The sequence below is a fragment of the Thunnus maccoyii genome, chromosome 3 (assembly GCF_910596095.1).
Source record: "Thunnus maccoyii chromosome 3, fThuMac1.1, whole genome shotgun sequence".
Classification (NCBI taxonomy): Eukaryota; Metazoa; Chordata; class Actinopteri; order Scombriformes; family Scombridae; genus Thunnus; species Thunnus maccoyii.
The window spans coordinates 30,635,929-30,656,553 of record NC_056535.1 but is presented as its reverse complement, the minus strand read 5'-3'; the positions used below and the strand labels follow the sequence as shown (position 1 = coordinate 30,656,553).

General features: G+C 40.3%; 1 protein-coding gene across 4 annotated transcripts in view; it reads right to left on the bottom strand.

Moving 5' to 3' along the window:
* raly (RALY heterogeneous nuclear ribonucleoprotein) overlaps positions 1-19,479 on the bottom strand; it is a 127,781-nt gene extending 108,302 nt beyond the window's left edge. For 2 of the 4 annotated variants that reach the window (XM_042405976.1, XM_042405977.1), the window contains exon 1: positions 19,375-19,479. Coding sequence is in view for 1 of the 4 variants with exons in the window: in XM_042405975.1 (XP_042261909.1) it covers positions 3,060-3,131; positions 3,238-3,241 (76 nt within the window). In the remaining 3 variants the exon portion in view is untranslated. Of the gene's footprint in view, positions 1-3,059; positions 3,132-3,237; positions 4,214-5,818; positions 6,088-19,374 lie in introns of those variants that run through there. The other 2 variants (XM_042405975.1, XM_042405978.1) reach the window with 2 other exon arrangements.
* Between the last annotated feature and the right edge of the window lie 1,146 nt (positions 19,480-20,625).

Below are 20,625 nucleotides of genomic sequence, written 5' to 3'. Positions count from 1 at the left end.
AGGCTGACACACACGTACACTCAAGTGTAGCTGCACATACAACCTTTATTTTCAACTGTATCACCAATATAACTCATCCATGAATAAATCGATAGTGGTCTGAAGGAGCTGGACTGGTAAAAGAGGGTAATTATGTGATCAGTCCACTTCTACTTTCTCACCAATGTGTGCAGTGAGATGTGACATAGTATAGAAAGACAATTGTTGAGACTGTTTAGCACCTAACCATAAATTAGTCTTCAGTCTGAGTCAGTGAATGTGGGCTGCTGCAATAAACCTTCCATTTATGGTTGAAAGCACTTTATTGAATCTCAAGGCCTCGACATAAAATAAAGTGCTTGTTGGCTCATCAAACAGTGTCTGAAACCCTCTTTCTGATGGTGGTGTTTGGAAGAGTTGAGCTTAGTCCAACAATTTTTGTAAATTTCTGAAACAGACACACAAACACAACTATTTCTGTCACTTTTTTATGTACAAACAAGCAATGCCATCGATACCTTCAAGGAGAGTGGAAGTGCATGCTTACAGAGTTGTGCGACAGACACAGGATTCTACAAATACAGTAATAAAGTCAGCCAACAAAGGACTCTGGATGTCATGGGCCACCTGCTTCTATCTGTGAACTCACAGACAGGAGCAACTAACAAACACAACAACTGCCCGGTTGTCACGGGATTATAGTTCAAAGAGAAGTCCTCACGGTGCGAGGAAAAAACTGAAACTCCATCTGGTGATGAAGATCCACCAGAACCACTACGAAATGGACTTTTTTTGTTTTTGCTGCTGTGACACCTTGACTTTTATTTAATTCAGTGGAGAATTAATGTTGATCAGCAATGAGACCAGATAGTGAATACGGATATCTACTGCCCCAACTGTACAGCAACATCCATACTGGTAATAGAAAACTAACCTGATCAAATCACTGTCTTTACTTCAATTTCTCTCTCTCTGCTGCAATCACTTACTTGCTTGCTGTTAGTGAGGATATTGACAACCCGGCAACATGGTTCATTCAGCCTAATTGAGGGGAATTTATTCAGCCTTTCCTTCCCTCTTTCTTTTGTTCAATCAATTAAACCGACACGGCAAAATGACTCTAATAATAATGTCCTTATGAAGAGCTCTTGCTGGAAATTGGCTTCTCTGACGCTGTTCCTATTTCTGAGTTGCGATGACGTTCATATCTGATGGTCTTTAATTAAACAAAGCAGAATAAAATAACCAAGAATGCCTGAAACACTCAAGTCACACACACATATAGCATAATCTACAGTAGATTACACTTTATTGCAGTTAAACTCTACAATTCAACATTGAATATGGAGAGAAGATAGAACAGACAACAATATGGGTATGCGACCAAAGTTTTGTCTCCACAATGTGATGAGTGCAGAGCAATCACACATTCTTCAGGCAGTAAATACTTACAATCCCAGATTATTGTACTGTATTTAAATCAAATTATATTTAAAAATGTATACCATGTCCAATATAGAAAATGCACAGAATTGTGTCATGTGTCACCTTACCCATAGAGACTATCAAGACTATCAAGCTGCATCATGGAAATTGTAGGATCCAGTCATTTTAGAGCTTATCCATATGAGGGAAGAGAAAGTCAGGATATTTCAGCCTGTTTCATGTCCCCCTATTGAATAAAAAACCCTTTAGGAGGCCACAGACACAGACATTTTCTTTTTTTTAATCAAATATTCTTGCCTCACACAGGGGGAGTTGACCAATCAGGCCTCAAATGTCAGTTAATTCAGTGATTTATTCATCCAATCCTCCGCCTCTTATTTGTTAGCTCCTCTAATTAATTACTCATCCACATCCTAACACATCATGATGTCCTAGTTTATATATAGTAAGGAAACTTCTTTATGCAGTCTTCTCTGCTTGTATCCATCAAAACAGCCAAAATAAGGCTTCGGTGGTGGATGCTGGTCCACTCGGTCTCCTTAGGGAAAGAGATTATTCATTCTTTCGGAGAGGAAAGAAAATATATAAAGTGAGAGGGAATCTATTCAAGAGTTTTGCTGACCAGCAAATTTCCACTTTGGGATTGGGAGAGCAATCTCTCTCAAAGTGAAAAAAAAAATCCTCAGTTGTCATTTTTTATTTGAGGAGCGTATGAGAGTCCACTCCCTGAGGTTTTTGTTTAATTGAATGAGAATCCATTTATTCTCCACTGAGCAGGCTGCAGAGGCCAGCAGAGTTCACTCGGCTTTCAGCACCAAAGTCAGAGAAACAGAGTTTAGACACTAAAACTACTCTATGCTTCATCAGTGTTGTTCTGTAGGTATCAAAGTGTACCCCCATCACTATACTGTATGTATGGTCTGCTTAAGTTTAAGCAAGTAAAACCATGTGGTTAAGGTTGGGGAAGCTCACACTTACTGATTAAAATAAAGACTTTTTCTAGCAGTATAACGGTGTCACTGTACTTCTGCATTTGCTACTGAGAGAGGACAGGTATTTGCATGCAGATTGTTTGTCAGAAAAAGCAGATTGTTGAAGTATAGATTGTTTTATGTTTTTGAACCATTGACCAGTACCGTCTTTTCTTGTGGAGACAGCTTCATCCTCGAATATCAACACTTTTCACACACAGCCCTGACTTGAAAAGCTCCTAAGATCTATGGGTGAGGCTGCAAATTTAAAAGGGCCTTTGGAGAGACACAGGATGTGATCATGTGACACACCACAAGAGAACACATCCCTTAAGGCCAAAATACACCGCCACCGAGCAGCACGCATCAAAACAGCCATCCCTATTATTCTCTATAAACCTACACCAGCGGCAGCTAGGCGTGTGCTGGCGCTCCTCAATGTGCCGCCCCGCAACACTTCACGCCACTGTCCAGCCTCACCACCCATGAAAAAAACGCATTTTTTTTCCAGAGAAAAAGCTGTTTCGTACTTCAATACAATGTTGGACCAACTATAGACGTTATTTACTAGATTGTTGCTTGCTTTTCACTGTAGTTTTAATTATTTCACTTGTGCCTGTATCTGCAAGGCAAAACTTAAATAAATAAGTAAACTCCACTCACTCCTGGCTCCCGTAGCAGCTCTTCTTCTGCTCTGCTCCCATGGCAACTTCCTCTCCTCACCTCTTGCTGCTGCTGTCTCTCGTGAGCGTAGAACAATGGATGAGGTGAGACTAGTTGTTGAGATCGAGAAATATCCCGAACTATACAGTCCCATCAGAAACTACAATAGGCAACTCACACATGGCATTTTGTTGTCCCGCGCTGTGTGTGGTCTTCCTGTTGACATGCTGCGGCGCGATGTTTCCTACTGGTGCTTGGGCCTTCTTTGAAGAGAAGTCATTGATCAAGTCATCAAACAAGTTCTGATTCAATGGCCATGAGTGACAACATGTTCAGGTGTCTCTGTATCATCCTTGTCCTTAGCTTATTTTTACTCCTGGACATTTGCAAAAAGGGCCGTTTTCCCTCGCAGTTGCTGACAGGAAGCGTCAGATACAGTATCAACACAGCATATACGTTAGGAAATGTTGGCTGTAATCCACAATGGAGCTCAGGAGTTTTGATGGAGGCATGTTCAGTCCGGCAGGTCTGATGAAAGATCTGAAGTGGATCAGTTCATCAGCAAGACTTCTGTCCAAATCAGACAGATAGGCAGAGGAAAACGTGTTTGCTTTGTCAATTACTTCACTGTCCGATGCAGTCTCTGGCATGAAACACATCACATAGGTGCTTGTATGCATCGAGTCTGCTGCCAAGACAGCTGGATAACTTATCAATAACCAGAGTTTATGCTTTGCAGACCCACTAGGCACACGTTTCTCCATGTTGACCAGGCCAAGGGCCCCCATTGGCTCCAGGGCCCTGGGCATGTGCCCACTTTGCCCATGTGGTAATCCGTCTATGCTTGACACACCACGGCGCTGCAGTGGCAGTGTGTTTTGCACTTTAAGGGTTCCTGCAGATGGATTAAATGTTTCACGCAGGCAGATGGATAAATGATACACAGTCAGACAGTCCTGGACAGTCTGACTAGCCTGAAGGATCGAAAGGATAAACCTGGAGGGGTTCCAGAGACTGGGCGTGGGTGGCTGGATGAGAAGACCAGGTTTTAGGATGAATGGATAGATGATAAATGGAGGAAAAGGAAGCCAAAGCATTTGGCAGCAGTTGAGCAGCGGGTATCAACAGGGCAATGCTTTATGGGAGATGCATCACTAATGCAGCCAAGTGGAGAAACACACAGACAGCCACTGGAATTAAATAACTGCAAGTGATGAGGCTGGTTGATGGTTATCATTATTTACAACCACACCTCACTCTTCCTTTAATAAGACAATGTTAGTTAGTATGAGCATTGCCTCTTAACTGCATTTGCAAGGGATCAGCTGTCAATCAAACTGTGTGGGTGGGAGGTGTCACTGATGGTAAACAAACCTACAACAGTGTAGTTTTCTGCCATTTACTGAGTAATATTTGTTCAGCAAACCACACTGCGAACAAGAGGCAGCATTTATGAATAATGACAGTGCAAATAAATGTGATATCCACCAAAATAAAAATCTGTTTGGTTGGACTTGGTATCTGTCTCATGATTTTATCATTATCTATTTTTTAACAGATTAATGTATTTATTGTGTATATTATTTGATATTTTGTAATGGCACAATACTGATGTATCTTAATATTACATTATCCTTCTAATTGTGTTTGTATTATTGATCATTATACACAAAAATGCATGTGGCAGCAACAGTGTAGTTAAAGTTAGGGACACTGGACATGCTGAATTGTCCAATATGACCACAGTTCCTAGCATATGGGGCTCGGGATCAGGATTAATAAGGAAGATACTTAATCAATTTTATTATAAGTCTATGTTTTGTATGTTCGTATTATTTTGTTCTGTGAGACACTTTTCTGCTTTAATAAAATGATCACAGGCGAGTGTTTGTTCAGTGTATAAAGAACTTTTTTTTTGTTTTATCCTGTTACACTAAAATCCTCAGAGCTGTGTGTTATTAGATCTGGAGTCTAATTTAATGCTCAGCGAGCAAAACATTAAAATAGAAAGTGAAAGTGGCTTTGTTTGTTTTCTTTTTTCTTATTTTCTTTAAAACCGCTACGTGTGAAATGTGTTTGTGTAATATAGTCAGAGGAAAGCCAATTTCTTTCTCTGCATAGTATAATTCTTAAAGTGTGGCCTGAAGCTAAATGCCCACTATGATATTTTGTATGAAGCCATGTTCCATTTGCTGGATGTAATTTACACCTTGAAGCCTGTTTGTGACCTGGAAAGAGGAGTTCACATACTACACATACTACTCAAACACTATGTATGTTATGGCTTAGGTATGATCTTTTTATTAGTTTTTCTTTGTCAATTGGCTTTGATCATTATTTGAATGGGGTTTTTTTTATATTTTTCATTGTAATAAATTATATTCCACTTACATGTTTAATTATGATTTATTCTGTGGGTGAAATCATGTGGAACGGCAGAGTTTCCAGCTAATTAGCTGGTTATCTGGAAAAAAAAAAAAAACCACAACACAACAGTCAGAGCTAAACAGATAATGACTGTACAGTGTTGTTAAATGGAAATTAGCCTATAATGCCTGGGGAGTATAATTAGACCACATACACACTTGACCATTTATTTCATGTTCCTGCCCGGTTCTACATTACATGCAAATACAGAGAGCTCTGATATGCATGCACACTGGGGGCCAATTTGCTTTGTACTTGTGTGTGTGTGTGTGTGTGTGTGTATGTGTGTGTGTGTGTGTGTGTGTGTGTGTAGGAAGGGTCACATTAATTACCTGGTTATCAGTTCAACAGCAGAAGGTCAAAACAGAGCAGGTAATGAAGCTGAGCATGTGTGTCCTCTACTCTGCTACAGAGTCACAGAGCTACTGGGAAATGAGCCTGAACCCAGTCAAGAGTGTTTCTTCTTCTTCTAACACACTCGTTAACACTGCTTCCAACTTTCTCCGGCTCTCCATCTTTCCTTTCTTCTCTCTCCTCGTCTCGGATCTCGGTCTCGTCCACCTCAAACGAGACGTAATCGTTACGCAGCCTGCAAAGTAAGCTGCCGCCAACGAGAGAGAGAGTCCTTAACTAAAGACCAGCAGAACATTTTTAACTGATTTTCAAGACTGGTCAATATTGCAAATTAGTAGAAAAACAGTTTCTTCCACAAGCAAAAGACCACAGACTGTTGACACTTGTGCAACATAGTTTTACAACTACATTTTCTTCTATCTTTTCCTCAGTTTGTGCTCCGTTGGTGCATCACTTTGGTCCAAACTGAAATATCTCAACAACTATTGGATGCGATTTTGTAAATTCATGTTCTTCTCAGAATGAGTTATTATCACTTTGGTTAACTTATCAAGCTCCATCATCAGATCAACACTCCCCTCCTCCCTCATGCATCCCTCTTTCTCCATCACATCTATTTCTTTCTCTTACTCTCTTCCTTTTACCCCTCCGTCTTAGAAAGATGACCCTCTCTCCTCTATACCATCTCTCACTTCACTTTCTCCAGCCCATTCCTTCTACCTCCTGATCTCCCTCTCTTTCTCTCACTCCTTCCTTCTTTCCACCTCTTCCATTCTACTTCCTCTCTACCTCCAACCTTTATTTATGTCTCTCTGCATCATTCCTGGTCCTTACATCTTCCCTTTCTACCTGTCCGACTCCTTCTGTCGTTTAATCCTTGCTTTCTTCTTTCTTTATGTTCTGTCTTCCATTTCCTCTCTATCCATCTTCCCTTCCTTTAGTTTCCTCTTTATCTTCCCCCTTCTTTCATCCTTCATCCTCTTTCTCCTCCCATCTTCACCTTCCTTTTCGCATGCTACCTCTTCTTCCACTTCCTCACCTCCTCCACCTCCTCCTCCTCCTCCTCCTCATCCCTCTCACGTTCAGGTCTGAGGTTGTTTGACTAATCTTTGAATGGCTTAGTAACATTTTCATGAAAATTTCACCTCGGCTGCATCTATAATTCAATGCCACCCTCGCTTTATCAGTCATTAGACACGCACACACACTCGCACAAACACACCGACTCTCCTCCTCTGCACACCTCTTACACCCTTTCTCCTCCTCTTCTTCTTCTCTTCCTTTCATCAGTTTTCTCTCCTCCATCCTCTACTCTCTCCACATCTCTATATCCAGACCTTTTCCTTATTTTATACTTTCTCATTTTCTCTTTGTTTTTATTCTCTCCTTTGATCTCTCCCCCCTATCCTTTCCCCGATTCATCTTCTTTTACAGTCCACTATTTCTTTCTCTCGTTCTTGCCTTTTTTTTCTCCTCACATTTTCCCTCTCCTTTTTCATCTTTTAGCATTTCTACTTATTCTCTTCTCTTGTCCTGCTTCCCTGAATCACTCTTTTCTATCTTCAAGCTGGTTATTATATTGTTTTCTCTCCTTTGTACTCTTTATCTTCTGTTATCCTTTTTCTTCCTGGTCCATTGTTTCCTATTTTCCTTTTCTCTCATCACTAATTCCTCTCTTTCTTTCGTGCCCTCCTTTCCTCATCTTTCTGTCCGTGTTCTTGTCCTGGTTTTCTTCTTGTCCCGACACTCCTTATTCCGTTCCTCTCTTTCCTGTTTCTGTTACGATTTCTCTTCCTCTGACTTAATCTCTTCCGTCCTCTTCTGCTCTAAGAATCCTCTTTGCTTATAGATCTTTAATTTTTCATTCATTTATTTTATTTTCTCTCTAACTTAGACTAAACACTGACTCGTGGGCGGGGCCAGTGGGAGAAACACTACTGCGTATATTCAGTGAGCCGCACAATGCAGAAGCAAACCCAGAAGCTAGAAACTTTCTTATACTCTATACATCCATGGCTGCAACTCTCTCCAGACCCCAACCTGCTAGGCTTTTTATATTGTTGACTTTACTAAGATTTAATGTATGTGTTTAGGGGGGGGGGGGGGGGGGGGGGGGGTAGATGTCCCAGCAGGATCTTTGCCGCTGCTTGGATTCTCTGAGAGCTCGCTCAAAGAGATTTATCTGCCTTTTTGATTTGTTAACACAAGAGTCTCTGACTGTCATGAATGAATCCTGACAAAAAAACATGAAAACTGAACATGGTTTTTACTTAATATATGTTTTTCACATTGAAGTGAAAATCACATTGCAGACTGTACTTACATTACTAATTTTGGACACTAGAGGTGTGCCATATTGTATTGTTCATGATAATAATAGTTACGCTATTTTTATTATTACATTATATATATTATTATATTATTATTTTAGGGCCATATCACCCACCCCTATTGGACACTACTGAAACCTCTTCACACACTTTATTGTCAGCTCAAGTCAGTTTTTATTAACAGTATATTAGCTCAATATCACAAATCACAAATTTTCCTCAAGGTGCTTTACAGTCTGTACAGTACACAACATCCTCTATACCTGAACACATCCCTCTAAACTGATTAAATGCACTTTTTCTGGCAATCATTCTGCACGAGTTTTCACTTTTAACGGGTTGCACGTGGAAAAAGCTTTTAGAGTTATAAGGGTTTACTTGTTGCTGTATTGCAGTCGGCCGCTGTCATCTGAACGCTTCTGTCTCAGATGCTCTGCAGCTGAATGAGTCTGTCACACTAACAAAACCGAGGAAATTAAGGTGAACTGACAGCAACATTAACCGAAATGAATTACAAATAAGACGGTGCAGACAGAGAGAAGTACAGGGAGAAAGAGAAGGAGAGGAAAATCAAGAGAGAGAAAGCAGATGAAGAAGAAGAGGATGAGGAGGAGGAGGAGAGGTTTCCATCTGTTTCTGTGTTTCTGCTGAATCAGGGAGGTGGCTTAGTTTCTAAAATGTCAGGACTCTTCTTGACTCCTGACTACACACACACACGCACACATGCACAGAGGAAGGCTTGTGAACGTTGGAGCAAGGAGAGAGAGAGAGAGAGAGAGAGAGAGCAAAGGCAATTTGCATTAATGAGAGTTTAGTTGAATTTTTTTTGGCAAAGCCAGAGAGAGAGATCGAGAATAGAAAGGCGAGTCGGGAGAGAGAAAGATGCTGACAAAGACGGCGAACAAGTCAGTCAGTCAGTCGACTCGTCAGTAAACAACCAGCCGGCCAAATATATCAGCAGTCAGTCAAACGGTAGCAGAAGAGCATATTCATGAGCTCTGTTGTCAGGGAATCAAACGCAGAAGACACAAACAAGCAAACAAAATGAAAACAACGTTACTGAAGAAGAAGAAGCTGTGAATGTTTTTGGCATCATAACATTTTTTTTTTTTTTTTTGTCAGGCAGCTGACAGTGAAACATCTGGTGTTGGAGCATCTTTAAATACACCACAGGAGAGATTCACACATACATACAGTCACTGCTCCTAACTGCCTTATCATGAAACAGTAACGTAACAATTAAACATTTCTTCATCCTGGGCAAGTTTCACGTAAAACTGAAGCAAATGTAAAAAAAATCTAAACACTGAGAGTGAAAAATGTGCAAAATTTTTCTTAACTAAATCTCAACCATAGCATAGTCACATCATAAAATATTAGCAGTATTTAGTGGTGATTTTTAACAGTTTTGGAAAGCACAGACTATGACGTCCTGCCGGTAATTGCCAGTAGGGGCATCAGATCATAAAACACACACCTCTATGTGTCGTTGTGGAGAGCATGAACCACTGTTTTTTGTTGACAGTCACATATAGTATAATGTAATAAAAGACTGTATCCATATCAGCAAATTTTAACGATCTGTCAACCAGTAAACCAGTCACTGCTGTGAACTCACAGGAACAAGAAGGATGTTCGCGTGTCACACCTCCATTATCTGCACCAGTGTGTGTGTGTGTGTGTGTGTGTGTGTGTGTCTGGTCTCAGTGTAGGTGTGAGTCTCTCTGGGCAAGCAGAAGCTGAGCATATGTGTGCGTGTGTGTATCACCGTTAACCTCCATCTGCTCTCAAGTGATGCTCAGCTGGCTGCTGGCTTGTGTGTGTGTGTTAGTTGATCATGGTTGATTTCCTTGGATGAGTGAAATTGTGGTTGGTGTCGTGAGTGTGGTAGACTAGTAAGCCTACTGCAGTGTGTGTGTGTGTGTGTAAGTGTGTGTGTGTGTGTGTGTGTGTGTTAGACTGCTGGAGGTTATTCTCTGGAAGATATGAAGCCCTTATCTCTTTGTGTTGTCAATTCAGAGAGAATCCTTGCAACACCAATACAGTTATTTTAAATAATAGAGTCATGAGTTCATACACAATCTTAACCTTTTAAACTCCTGTGTACCTTTTTATTTAAAAAAATATCGCATAGTCTTTATTAAAATCAAGATCGTGTCTCTGAGATGAACAAGGGAAAAAGCATCTGTCAATGCAGGTTTGGAGCCAGGACCCCTCTCATGGTGGCCTAGGGGTAAAGGCCCTGACCATGAACTGCTCCTGGTTTGCTTCCGGCCATGGCAGGAAACCATTCCCCAATTCTCTCCCCTAACATTTCCTGTCAGCTCTCTACTCCAGTTATCTATTTAAAGACATAAAAATACACCAAAAGTAACAAAATAAAAATATATTTTTTGCACCTTTGAACTCATGTGTTTGCAAAAAAACGGCTGGAAGTCTTTTTGCCGCAGTTATGAATCAAATGTGGAAAATATAGAGAAATCATCTAACTGGCTCACGGTAAGGGAGATTATTCAAAGGTCAACTGATGGTATGGTCTGTATCACGGTTGTAATCAGGAAGGAGATCTGTTTTTTTCCTATTTTGTCTACCTTGTATGTTTAATGTCCCTCTAGGAAACGCATTTTTCAGTATGTATTCAGGTACGTTGGGAACAATTTAGCCTTTACGGACCTGTGCTTTTGCGGTTATGCTAGATGATAGTTGACTGTGACAGTGTTAAAAGAAAGATATATTAAGTTACATTAAGTAGATGTCTCCACTTTCTTGTTCACAATGTTTTTCTCTTTTACTCTGTCATTTTATAGATGCCATGTTAAATAGCGTTCCTGTGTTCCAGTTATCACAATCTATCTACCTGCCATTTGCGGCTGCTGCTTTAAACAGGCCTTTCATTCATCTTGATTATGTGCGGCACTTTCTAGAAATACTCTTTTTTTTTCTTCCAAATTACATCTCTCATTTCGGACACAAACTCCCTCTGCATTAATATAAATTGCTCAGGCCTCATTGAAACCAACCGACTGTCTTTACAATCAGAAAAATTGATGAGTTCGGTCTTTGTATTCTCCACCGTGCGCTCAAATTGCTGCGAGCGGCTGAAATGCCTGTGGGAAAATCAGCAAAACAGAGATTAAGCATGTCAGTCATATAGTCTGTGCTGTGGACTGTGTTTCATGTATTTGTAATAGCTTTTAAATTATTTGTGGTTGTAATATCTTTGAAACAATTACCTCAAACTGACTCCGGACCCACAGATCTAATATTTCTTGCAGTCTTTTAATTATTTCTAGTTGATATTCGGTTTCTCCTGCAGAGCACTTTGCATAATTTTGGTTGACATGCTGATTGCCTTCCCCGGACTAATTCAGGAAATTTTAAAAAACGGCTCCTATTTGGATATTTAGATCATGACATATGGGCAATTGTGGTATAACTGCACAAGATTTTTTTTTTATTTTTATCAATTTATTTATTTTTTATGGATATCTGGCAGCGAGGCCAGATAATGAGTTTCTGTTATATATACATTTTTCAAGCTATGGGGGCAATTTTCCAGCTGTCAGAGCCCCCCAAAGCTTAATGAATTGAGGTGAAAACAGTAACACAGATCATCTGAGTAAAACACTGTAATATTAGATTTGTTTTGAAACGGCTGTGATTTTTTTCTTCTTTGCATGTATTAATAATAACTCAAAGTAAATTGCTTCGTTTCTTATTATGCGCAAGGTCTTTGTGATAACAGAGTGCACATACATACAGAAGCTTGGTAATAGCTTCATGTTTTTAAAGGTGTTCATGGAGTTTAATGGAACAGAGCTGGTCCAATCTACTTGAAAGATCTAACACATACTTGTTTGCTCTATTATAGATTTATATCTAAAAAAAAAAAACAACTCAAAAAGCAATGAAAAAGAAAGTTGATGGATAAAGACTCATGGACTCATTGAGGGGGAAAAAAGACCAATTAGGACACTTGGCCATGATGAAATCAAGATTCAGAAAAAAAACAAATTGGCCTTCAGAAACTTCAAGCATGCAATTCTTTGAATCCATGAATGAATGAATGTTTTACTGTGTTATGTTCGGTCTGTTCAAGGTGTTGTAAAAGAGATTTTTTTTCTTCACAAGGTTTCAAGTTTCAAATAGAACAAATCGCCTTCAGGCAGAGCTGAACGCCGTTGCATCAGCTGCTTGACTACGAGTAGATAGTGACATCCAATCATATTTTTATAGGTATACGGTTCTTTTAACCTGACAGTTTTTTACTATAATTCTCCTGATACTGTCAATGCCATTTGCTGCTGCGGGTGTCCTGCAATGATCTGCTCTTCAGATAGAACATAGCCCTGCATTTAAGAAAAACCCAGTGGACTAAGTTGGCAATGGCGAGTTTTAAGTTCTGGAAAGTGATAACAGTTTACTGATCCCCATGAGGGAAATTCAGGTGTTACAGCAGTTGAGAGAGTGGGAATAAATATACATAGAATAAAACTAAAAAATGTAATAAAATGTAGAATGAAATAAAGAATATAATAGAAACTAAAATAGGAAGTATGCATGCAGTGTGCAAGAATAAAGTGCAGACAGCGGTAGGAGAGAGGCAACAGTGACATTAAAGATCTGATATTATGGCCTTTTTTGATTCATTTTTATAAATACTGAGTCTTTGTTAAACATATCTGTGACATTTTATTCATAAGTTGTTTAGTTTTCTCTAAATTCGTCTTTCCTCACAGCCCAGATTCCCCCCCTGTCCTCCAGCAGTCTGTTTCAGAAGCTATTTACATAAAATCGGCATTATTAATGAAAATCTACACTGATTTGCTGGGGGTGTGTCCCCCGCCGCAGCCAACTGGGATACTACCTAATGAATAATGCAAGTTCCCTTACATCACGTCTTCACCTGAAGTAATGGCTGCAGCTGGGGACGTAAGACAGTGTATATAACGGCCTATGAATCAGAGTCTGATCATGAATGAAGGGGAAGAAGCTGCTGCTGCACAGTTGAGATTTCAAAAGGATGTTTCAGAACGGTAAGATCTAAGTGTCTAAGTTTCCTCAAGTAAAAGTCATTTTATCAAACATAGCCGGAGGTCACTAGCTTAGCTTTAGCACAGATATATTCCTTTAATGTAGATGAGTAACAGGAAGAAACAATGTTTACGAGTGTGCTTGTTTTAAAACTTCATCCAAACACTGAACATGAAAAAGTTGAAAATCCTTCAGCGTACTGAGTCTCATTAAGCAGACAGTCAACTGTAAAATATGTGGAGCATACACACAAAAACTTGACGGAAGGAATATTGTCTTCATAAATGAATTTCAGCCATTCCTGATGTAAATTTCCATCCTCTGGAATGCTGTAGAGACGTTGAAGCTGCTGAACAACCAGCAACTCTTACAGCGTCCTGCTTTGCTCGAATGCTGCAACAAACATTCACTCTTTGTAGAAAGTAATAATTATGCAACAAAAATCTATATAAAAAATCAATTCTGCAAGTTAGAGTCTACATGTTTATCCACCTCTTTTTTGCACTCAGTGTGCTCAGCCAAACGAAATCACACACAATGCTGCAGAGCACAAACTAATGAGTTTCTACACATGACGTCAAAGTGCAGCAACATCTATTCATTATCAGCGCGGAGACGCTAAATAATTAACATGACCAAGTTTAAATCTGAGTCATTATTTATTCATCCCTGTTTTCATTTTTCTCTTTTCTATCAATACAGCAGCCTGAGCACACACAGTAGTAGGATGATGTACACACTGTGTGAAGAGCGAGTGCAGGGCTGTAACTCTTAACTCTAACATTTTTTATCGTTGTCACTCAGCCGTGCTTGTTCTGTGATATACAGTCCAGTGTTATATTATCACTGTTGTCAGGTGAAACCTTTCATCTCCAATGTTCTTGCTTTCAAATGATTTTACATGCACCTCCATGGGTTGAGACGATTTTTCATCCGCTAAAGCCATTCAGAGAGACATCGGTAACGTGTGGGAAAAAAGCTGCCCACTCATTAATTTCAATGGAAATGGACAAGGTGTGGGTGTCAGCATGTGAGTCTGACGCAGGGTATTTTGCCTGATTAAACCTCTTCTCATGTCACTTTCATGTCATATCAGAGTTATTGTAATAACGCGTTTCACATCGACATCCAACTGAAACTCTCCCAGTTAAATCATCGATACAAAAGATGAACCACTGTGTTTGAAAATATCTGATTCTTTAGTAGAAAGTCAAAGGTACTAGACTGTGCACATAAAATTTTCAAGAAATAAGTTTACTATGACTCCCATTGTGCAATTCAGCAACAAACAGCCAATCACCAAGCTTAAAGTTCGGTAACATGCACCGCTAACGGCGTGCAGAGGCTAAAGATTACGATGATGAGGAAACTGATTTTACAATCTACAGAGAAGATTCGGTTTATATGAATTGGGTCACTTTTGAGTGAATTTAGTAACTACGGCTATTGCTTACAACTTAAGTGATAAAATGTTTTAAATTCATTACACTCTGATGATTTGCTGATGATCTCTGATTTGTGCCCATGGTTTCTTCTCCATAGCAACGGCCGAGGCTCATGGGTATTGTAGTATTCCTAGCTGCCCACCAAAATCATGGACAAAACGTGTTTTTTAAAGACGAAGTTGAAATTATTGATACTGGTGGTCATAATATAAAACTACAGGATTGTTACAGTATCTGGGAGAGTCCTGAGGTTATACTCTGTTTAAAGAAATATTAGAAATGGGAATACAGAATGGGGAAAGCGGCCCCCTCCACTTCACACCTCTATAAACAAGGATGGAAACAATTAATATTTACTGAATGAGAGGCCAGTCCCACCCAGTCACTCCAACTGGCTGTACATTGGAAGGCTTTGCAACGTTGCATGTCCAAACATAAATCTGACTGAAGTCTCCCATCCGGTACATTTGCAATCAGAAGTAGGCCTGTCACGATAATTACGTCACCGACTTATCGTACCATATATGGACATGACCTCGATCATTTTTGCTGACCTTGATATTGCCTGTTGTGTTTGCATGCATGTTTGTTTACATAAGAATGTCACCATCATTTTAGCCAACGTGATGCCAGAATAAACAGTAACAGTTTTTAATTGCCACGCTGATTCCTGAATCAGTATTTAACATAACAATAACAGCTAGCAGCTAACAGTTAGCCTGGGAGATAGCCGGTTAGCCTGTAAGCATTGGCGCATGAACCGGAGAGCTTTAAGTTTGTTCAAACAATGGCCGGAAGACGCCGGTTTCCTACTCACAGTGAATAAATCCTCACGTTTAATGGCACCGCTCACCAGTAAGCGACTGCTAACAGTTTGACTTTCCGATAACTGCTAACTGTTATTGTCCAACCGTCTCTTGGCTGGAAGCTTCAAGTTCACAGCAAGTACATCAACAGTACTTTATTTAACTTTATTGTGCAACTATGGCATAAAATCGCAATTATTTCTGGGACAATATATCATCCAACAAAAGTAATTATGGTGACAGGCCTAGTTGGAAGCAAGTACATCTTGCCCTGTTCATGAATTGAAGGGGCAAATTCCTGTCTGGCTGCACAATAACTTTCAGCGTAGCTCCACCCATCTTCAACCTGAGTAGAGGTATAGTCACCCACAGTTATTGAAAACATCGGTCAGGGTATGCAGTAGTATAATTTAAAAATATGAATTTGTGGAGCTTTTGGCAGTATCTGATCTGTGTGACAGAAGTTTGGACGATTCAAAAGATTCAATTATTAGTGTTTTGCCGAAAAACTGTTTTTTGGAAACATCTGTAATTGAAACGTGATTTACAACTAACAAAATCTACTTCTACACATTAGCACATACTTCTCATCAACAACAGGCAGATGGATAGATGAAAGAATCATAAGCCTACATACATGCTGTTTGAGAATAATAAAGATGAAACACCTTCACAGAGTAACCAAGAAGCCACAGCAGCAGCAGCCTGTAGCCGCACTGATGATATCCTGCAGACTCTTTTCCTCCCCTGAGTCTCACAGTCCTGCCTGTGGCTGCGTCTTACTGCACAACACCAACTCCACACTGTATAAATGCATTTCACACTGTGCACATTAAACACTTACACACACAAACATGTTACTACGGTACTGTGTGAGCCAGAGAAGCGCCACAATGCCACAATGGGACTGTTTTCATGCATGTGCCTTTTTTTTCCTACTTCATTCCCCCTCCACATTCCCCTTCAACAGCTGCCTTTACCTTTGACAACATCACTCATATAAACCTTCATTTCTCATGTGTGGAGACTTTTTAGGAGTGTAATTGTAATTTATCCAGGGATAATGGTAAACATGTTGGTCAGTCATGAAAGTGAGTCTGTGTCTTTAAATTCAGATGTTTTTTTTCGTGTGGAGGAGGTGGATTTCCCTCCCAGAGGTGTCAAACATTTCACTCAATTATTTCTTATGTTTTCTATTGTTCAGTTTGTCTCGTATTTTCAACTATAATAGATTTCTATCATTTTAACTGTTTAAAGGATCCACTAAGTGTCACATTTAACAATCAGCTGTAAAACACTGTGTAACTGTGATTTAAGGAGGCCATTTTCCCATACTATGTGATGTACTTTAATGCACCACTGGAGCAGAGTCTTCAGTCAGCTAAAACTCTGACAAGAAATGACACAATTTAAAGCATTCCTTCAAATACTCTTATTCCTGAATATGCCTACTACTTTTTAAAATGTTGTCTTTACAAATGAGTGATAAATGAGTATGATTAAATACATCCCATTTTCCATCTGTTTCAGTTCTTGTCTACAAGTCTCATATGCCAAAACAAATCTTGAAACAGCCAGTTTCAGATTGAAGGTTTACAAGAGCACAACAAGTCATAAAAATATTCTCATCATGCAGTGCAGAGGCTTTGATGTGCAAAAAGAAGGATCAACAACCAGTCTGTTGATATTACAGATCAGATATGCATGACAAGACAGAGTATGACAGAGTAACAAACCTGACCTGTCAACTCCTCCTGGTCTGCTTCATGAGGACCGACAGTAAAAACAGGCTGCTGAAGTGTGTGTGTGTCAGGTGCGTAGCCAGTAATGGGCCTGGGCAGCACTGGTCCGCCCAGCCAAATTTGATCAAAATACATTTTGTAACATAACATTTTGTCCATCAGCTTGCAACCCGGCCGCTCGCTCCCTGGCGGTATAATGCTTTCTCCCGGTCAGCTTGATGTGGGTTCACCCAACAGCTGTGGAAAGTAGGGGTGCTGGGGGTGCAGCAGCCTCCAGGTGGCTGCCAACCTATAGGCCCATATGTGTTGCCGCAATCATTTTTCTCTTTCTGTCGTGTGCAGTCGGTCTGGCAAAAATAGACCCCGTGCTTAAAGATAGTGGAGTGGAGAAAAGAAGCGGGCGTGAGACACGTGGCTCACGGACAAGGTTGACACATGCGGGTTAGAAATGTCTCCAGCAGCCTGACTACTAAAAACTGTAGTTATCAACTTGACATGACAGTAGAAAGTCTCCAGAGGAAACCGAATTAAACTTTTAGCTTCTGAAATAAATTTTTTAGACAGCTCTGATGGAGCACAGGATTTATCAGGAGGACGGCTGCTTTACTCCAAACAATCTCACAGTGTGAACCTGGACTGTGCGTGTGTGTGTGTGTGACCTTCTGGATGTGTAGAAGGACACAGAACATTAATTAACGTTAGATCCTGACTGATCCTGTCAGCGTGGCAAGAGATTTAAATAATCAATGAAGTTACGCTGCCGTGCGCGTCTACGCACAGCAGCGTCTCTCAGCAGGGAGACACTTATCATTTCTGCTGCGGTCGGATCGCTGCAAGTAATAAACTCAAACATTTTTTTGGGAGGAGGGTGTTTAATAGTTAGCACGCCCACACCCCCAACTGAAATCATGCTATGGGTTCACCCGCCAATTCATGTGCCATTTATGAACCACATGCACAGCTAAATTTGTACGTATTTCCCTGCACAGTCAAGAAGTGGTGTGGACAGTTTTCTTGATAGAATAGAGTGTAAGGATGCAGTTTTCTGTACAATCTGCAGATTTGGTTTTTCATGAACTGACCAGTACTGAAGCAACAATGGCTGTAGGCTATAATGAATGCACGCGGGATATAATACATGTGCAAATTCTGTCTAAGGTAACACCACTGCTCTCCGGGTTTTTGTTTAGTTGCCACTTTATGCAATAAAATGGTTAATTAACAGTGTTGTGTTCTGTAGAGTCGGTGCACAGCCAGTCTTGCCAGTGCAAATATATTGTATTTTAGGCTGGATAGGCTATTAAAAACGGCTTTTTGTTTAATCTGTTTACTGGTTATACTGGTTACTTGTTTTTCAGTTTGTCTGTTTGTTGTTTTTTCTTATTCTAACTTTTCATAAGTCAGTTTTACGGGGAAAAGATGGCCCACCCACTTTTGTATTAGCCTATACAATTTCTGCCTATGCCACTGGTGTGTGTGTGTGTGTGTGTGTGTGTGTGTGTGTGTGTGTGTGTGTGTGTGGAGCTGTTAACACACATTCATAAACCCACACTGACCGACATATTCACTACTTTCACTACTGAGATTACCATTTAGTCCCAACAGAAACAGTTCCTTGGAAGAAGATTAGCTGTCCGTGCAACACCTGCCCATCATCATCATCATCATCACCATCATCATCATCATCCTCGCTGCGTTCTGTCATGCTGCATGCGCAACATTCAAGTTTAAGAGAAATTTCAATCCCCTTTGGTTTTTATAAAAAGAAGAAGAAAAAAAACGAATCTGCAGGACTGAGATAAAAGAAACCGAAGAATAAAATACACGAAAATCAAAAGAAGATCATAGAGAGGAAAGACATGTTTCAACATGAAAGAGAAAGAAGCGAGAAAACATCACGAAAAATAAATAAAAAGACACTGGAAACAAACACAAGAAAAGCCAGAAGATGAGTTTCCCTCCAACATCAATACATTGATAGAGGTTTTTGGTCGAGCAGGTAAAGCAGCGGATAAAAGCTCCGGTAAAGACTCGCAGGACAACAGAGAGGCAGAGAAATCCAGCCAGCCGCTGAAATTCACTGCAAAAAAAATGAAAATAAAAAGATAGGAACCAAACCAGCAAGAAAGAAAGGAGGGGAAAAGAAAGAAGAAAAGAGGAAGAGAGAACTGACCTACCAACGGAGAAGGCAAAAACGTTCAGAGGCTGAAGCGAGAGGAGAAGAGCAGAGCGGAGCTGGCGGGCAGGCGGCTGAGACTCGGTGTGCGCGCGCGGTTACTGTGCAGAAGCTCTGACTGTGCGCCGGCCAGCGGGGCGGTGATGAACAGCAGCTAAGTGGAGCGAACCACTGAGCGCTGCAGGGAGGGGGGGGGAGGCCGGGTAGACCGAGGAGCAGCGGCGGCTGGGAGCTCCGTGCGTAATTTGGCACTTGGCTAAAAAGCGCACAGACAGAGACGGAGGAGCTCTTAATGTTACATTCTGCCCAAAAATGTATTCACCAAACAAGTCAGATTTTTTCAGTAAGTGGCAATTCAGATTAGTATTTAGCTTCTGAGACCCACCTCTACACAGTAACATGTGCTGCTGTTAATTGAGTCTATCTAGAAATCAAATATATATGTATATATATGTGTGTGTGTGTGTGTGTGTGTGTGTGTGTGTGTGTGTGTTTTCCTCCAATACAATAATTGAGCCAAATATAGTTTATTCTGTGTCTGAAGGAGTACAAGTGCAGCACACACACACACACACACACACACACACACACACACACACACACACACACACAGTCATTGGTTTGCTTACTTTTTTAAGTCCATCGTCATTGTTTAGTTTAGTGGATCACCAACACTTTCCATAGAGTAGTTAACTTGCACCTCCAATCAAACAGGCGCTGTCCAATCAGCTGTTCAATTCAGTGCTCATCCAAATGATGCAATTGTCACGTGACTTAAAGTAACATCTTTTATGTGTAAAATAGATTTAACTGCAGATCAGTGAAGTTAGTAATGTTAGTTATGTAATCAATTAACCCAGTGAGATTTTTAAAGGGAAGCCTCAAAGGAGGCAGTGTTACTCCGGGGGATTTTATGCTGTATTTATGTTTTGTTAGCAAAACTGAGTGCTTTAGCGGTTGTTGTTGGGGGGAGGAGGGTGTTGAAGGGGGGGTTGGAGGTTTTGCTTGTTCACAAAGAGGCTGACGCCTGCAACTCTTCATCTAACAGCTTGCAATAAAAGGGATCCACTAACTAGCACTGAATATGACATATCTTGTGGTAATACCTTGAACATACAAAGAACACAAAGTGAGCATCGGACAGAAGGAATTAAATAAATCCATAGACCAGTTTATTAGAGGAAACTATTGTAAATATCGTTGACACACCACAGCATCTCACTGATTCCTTCCAACAGAAATCAGATGTTTA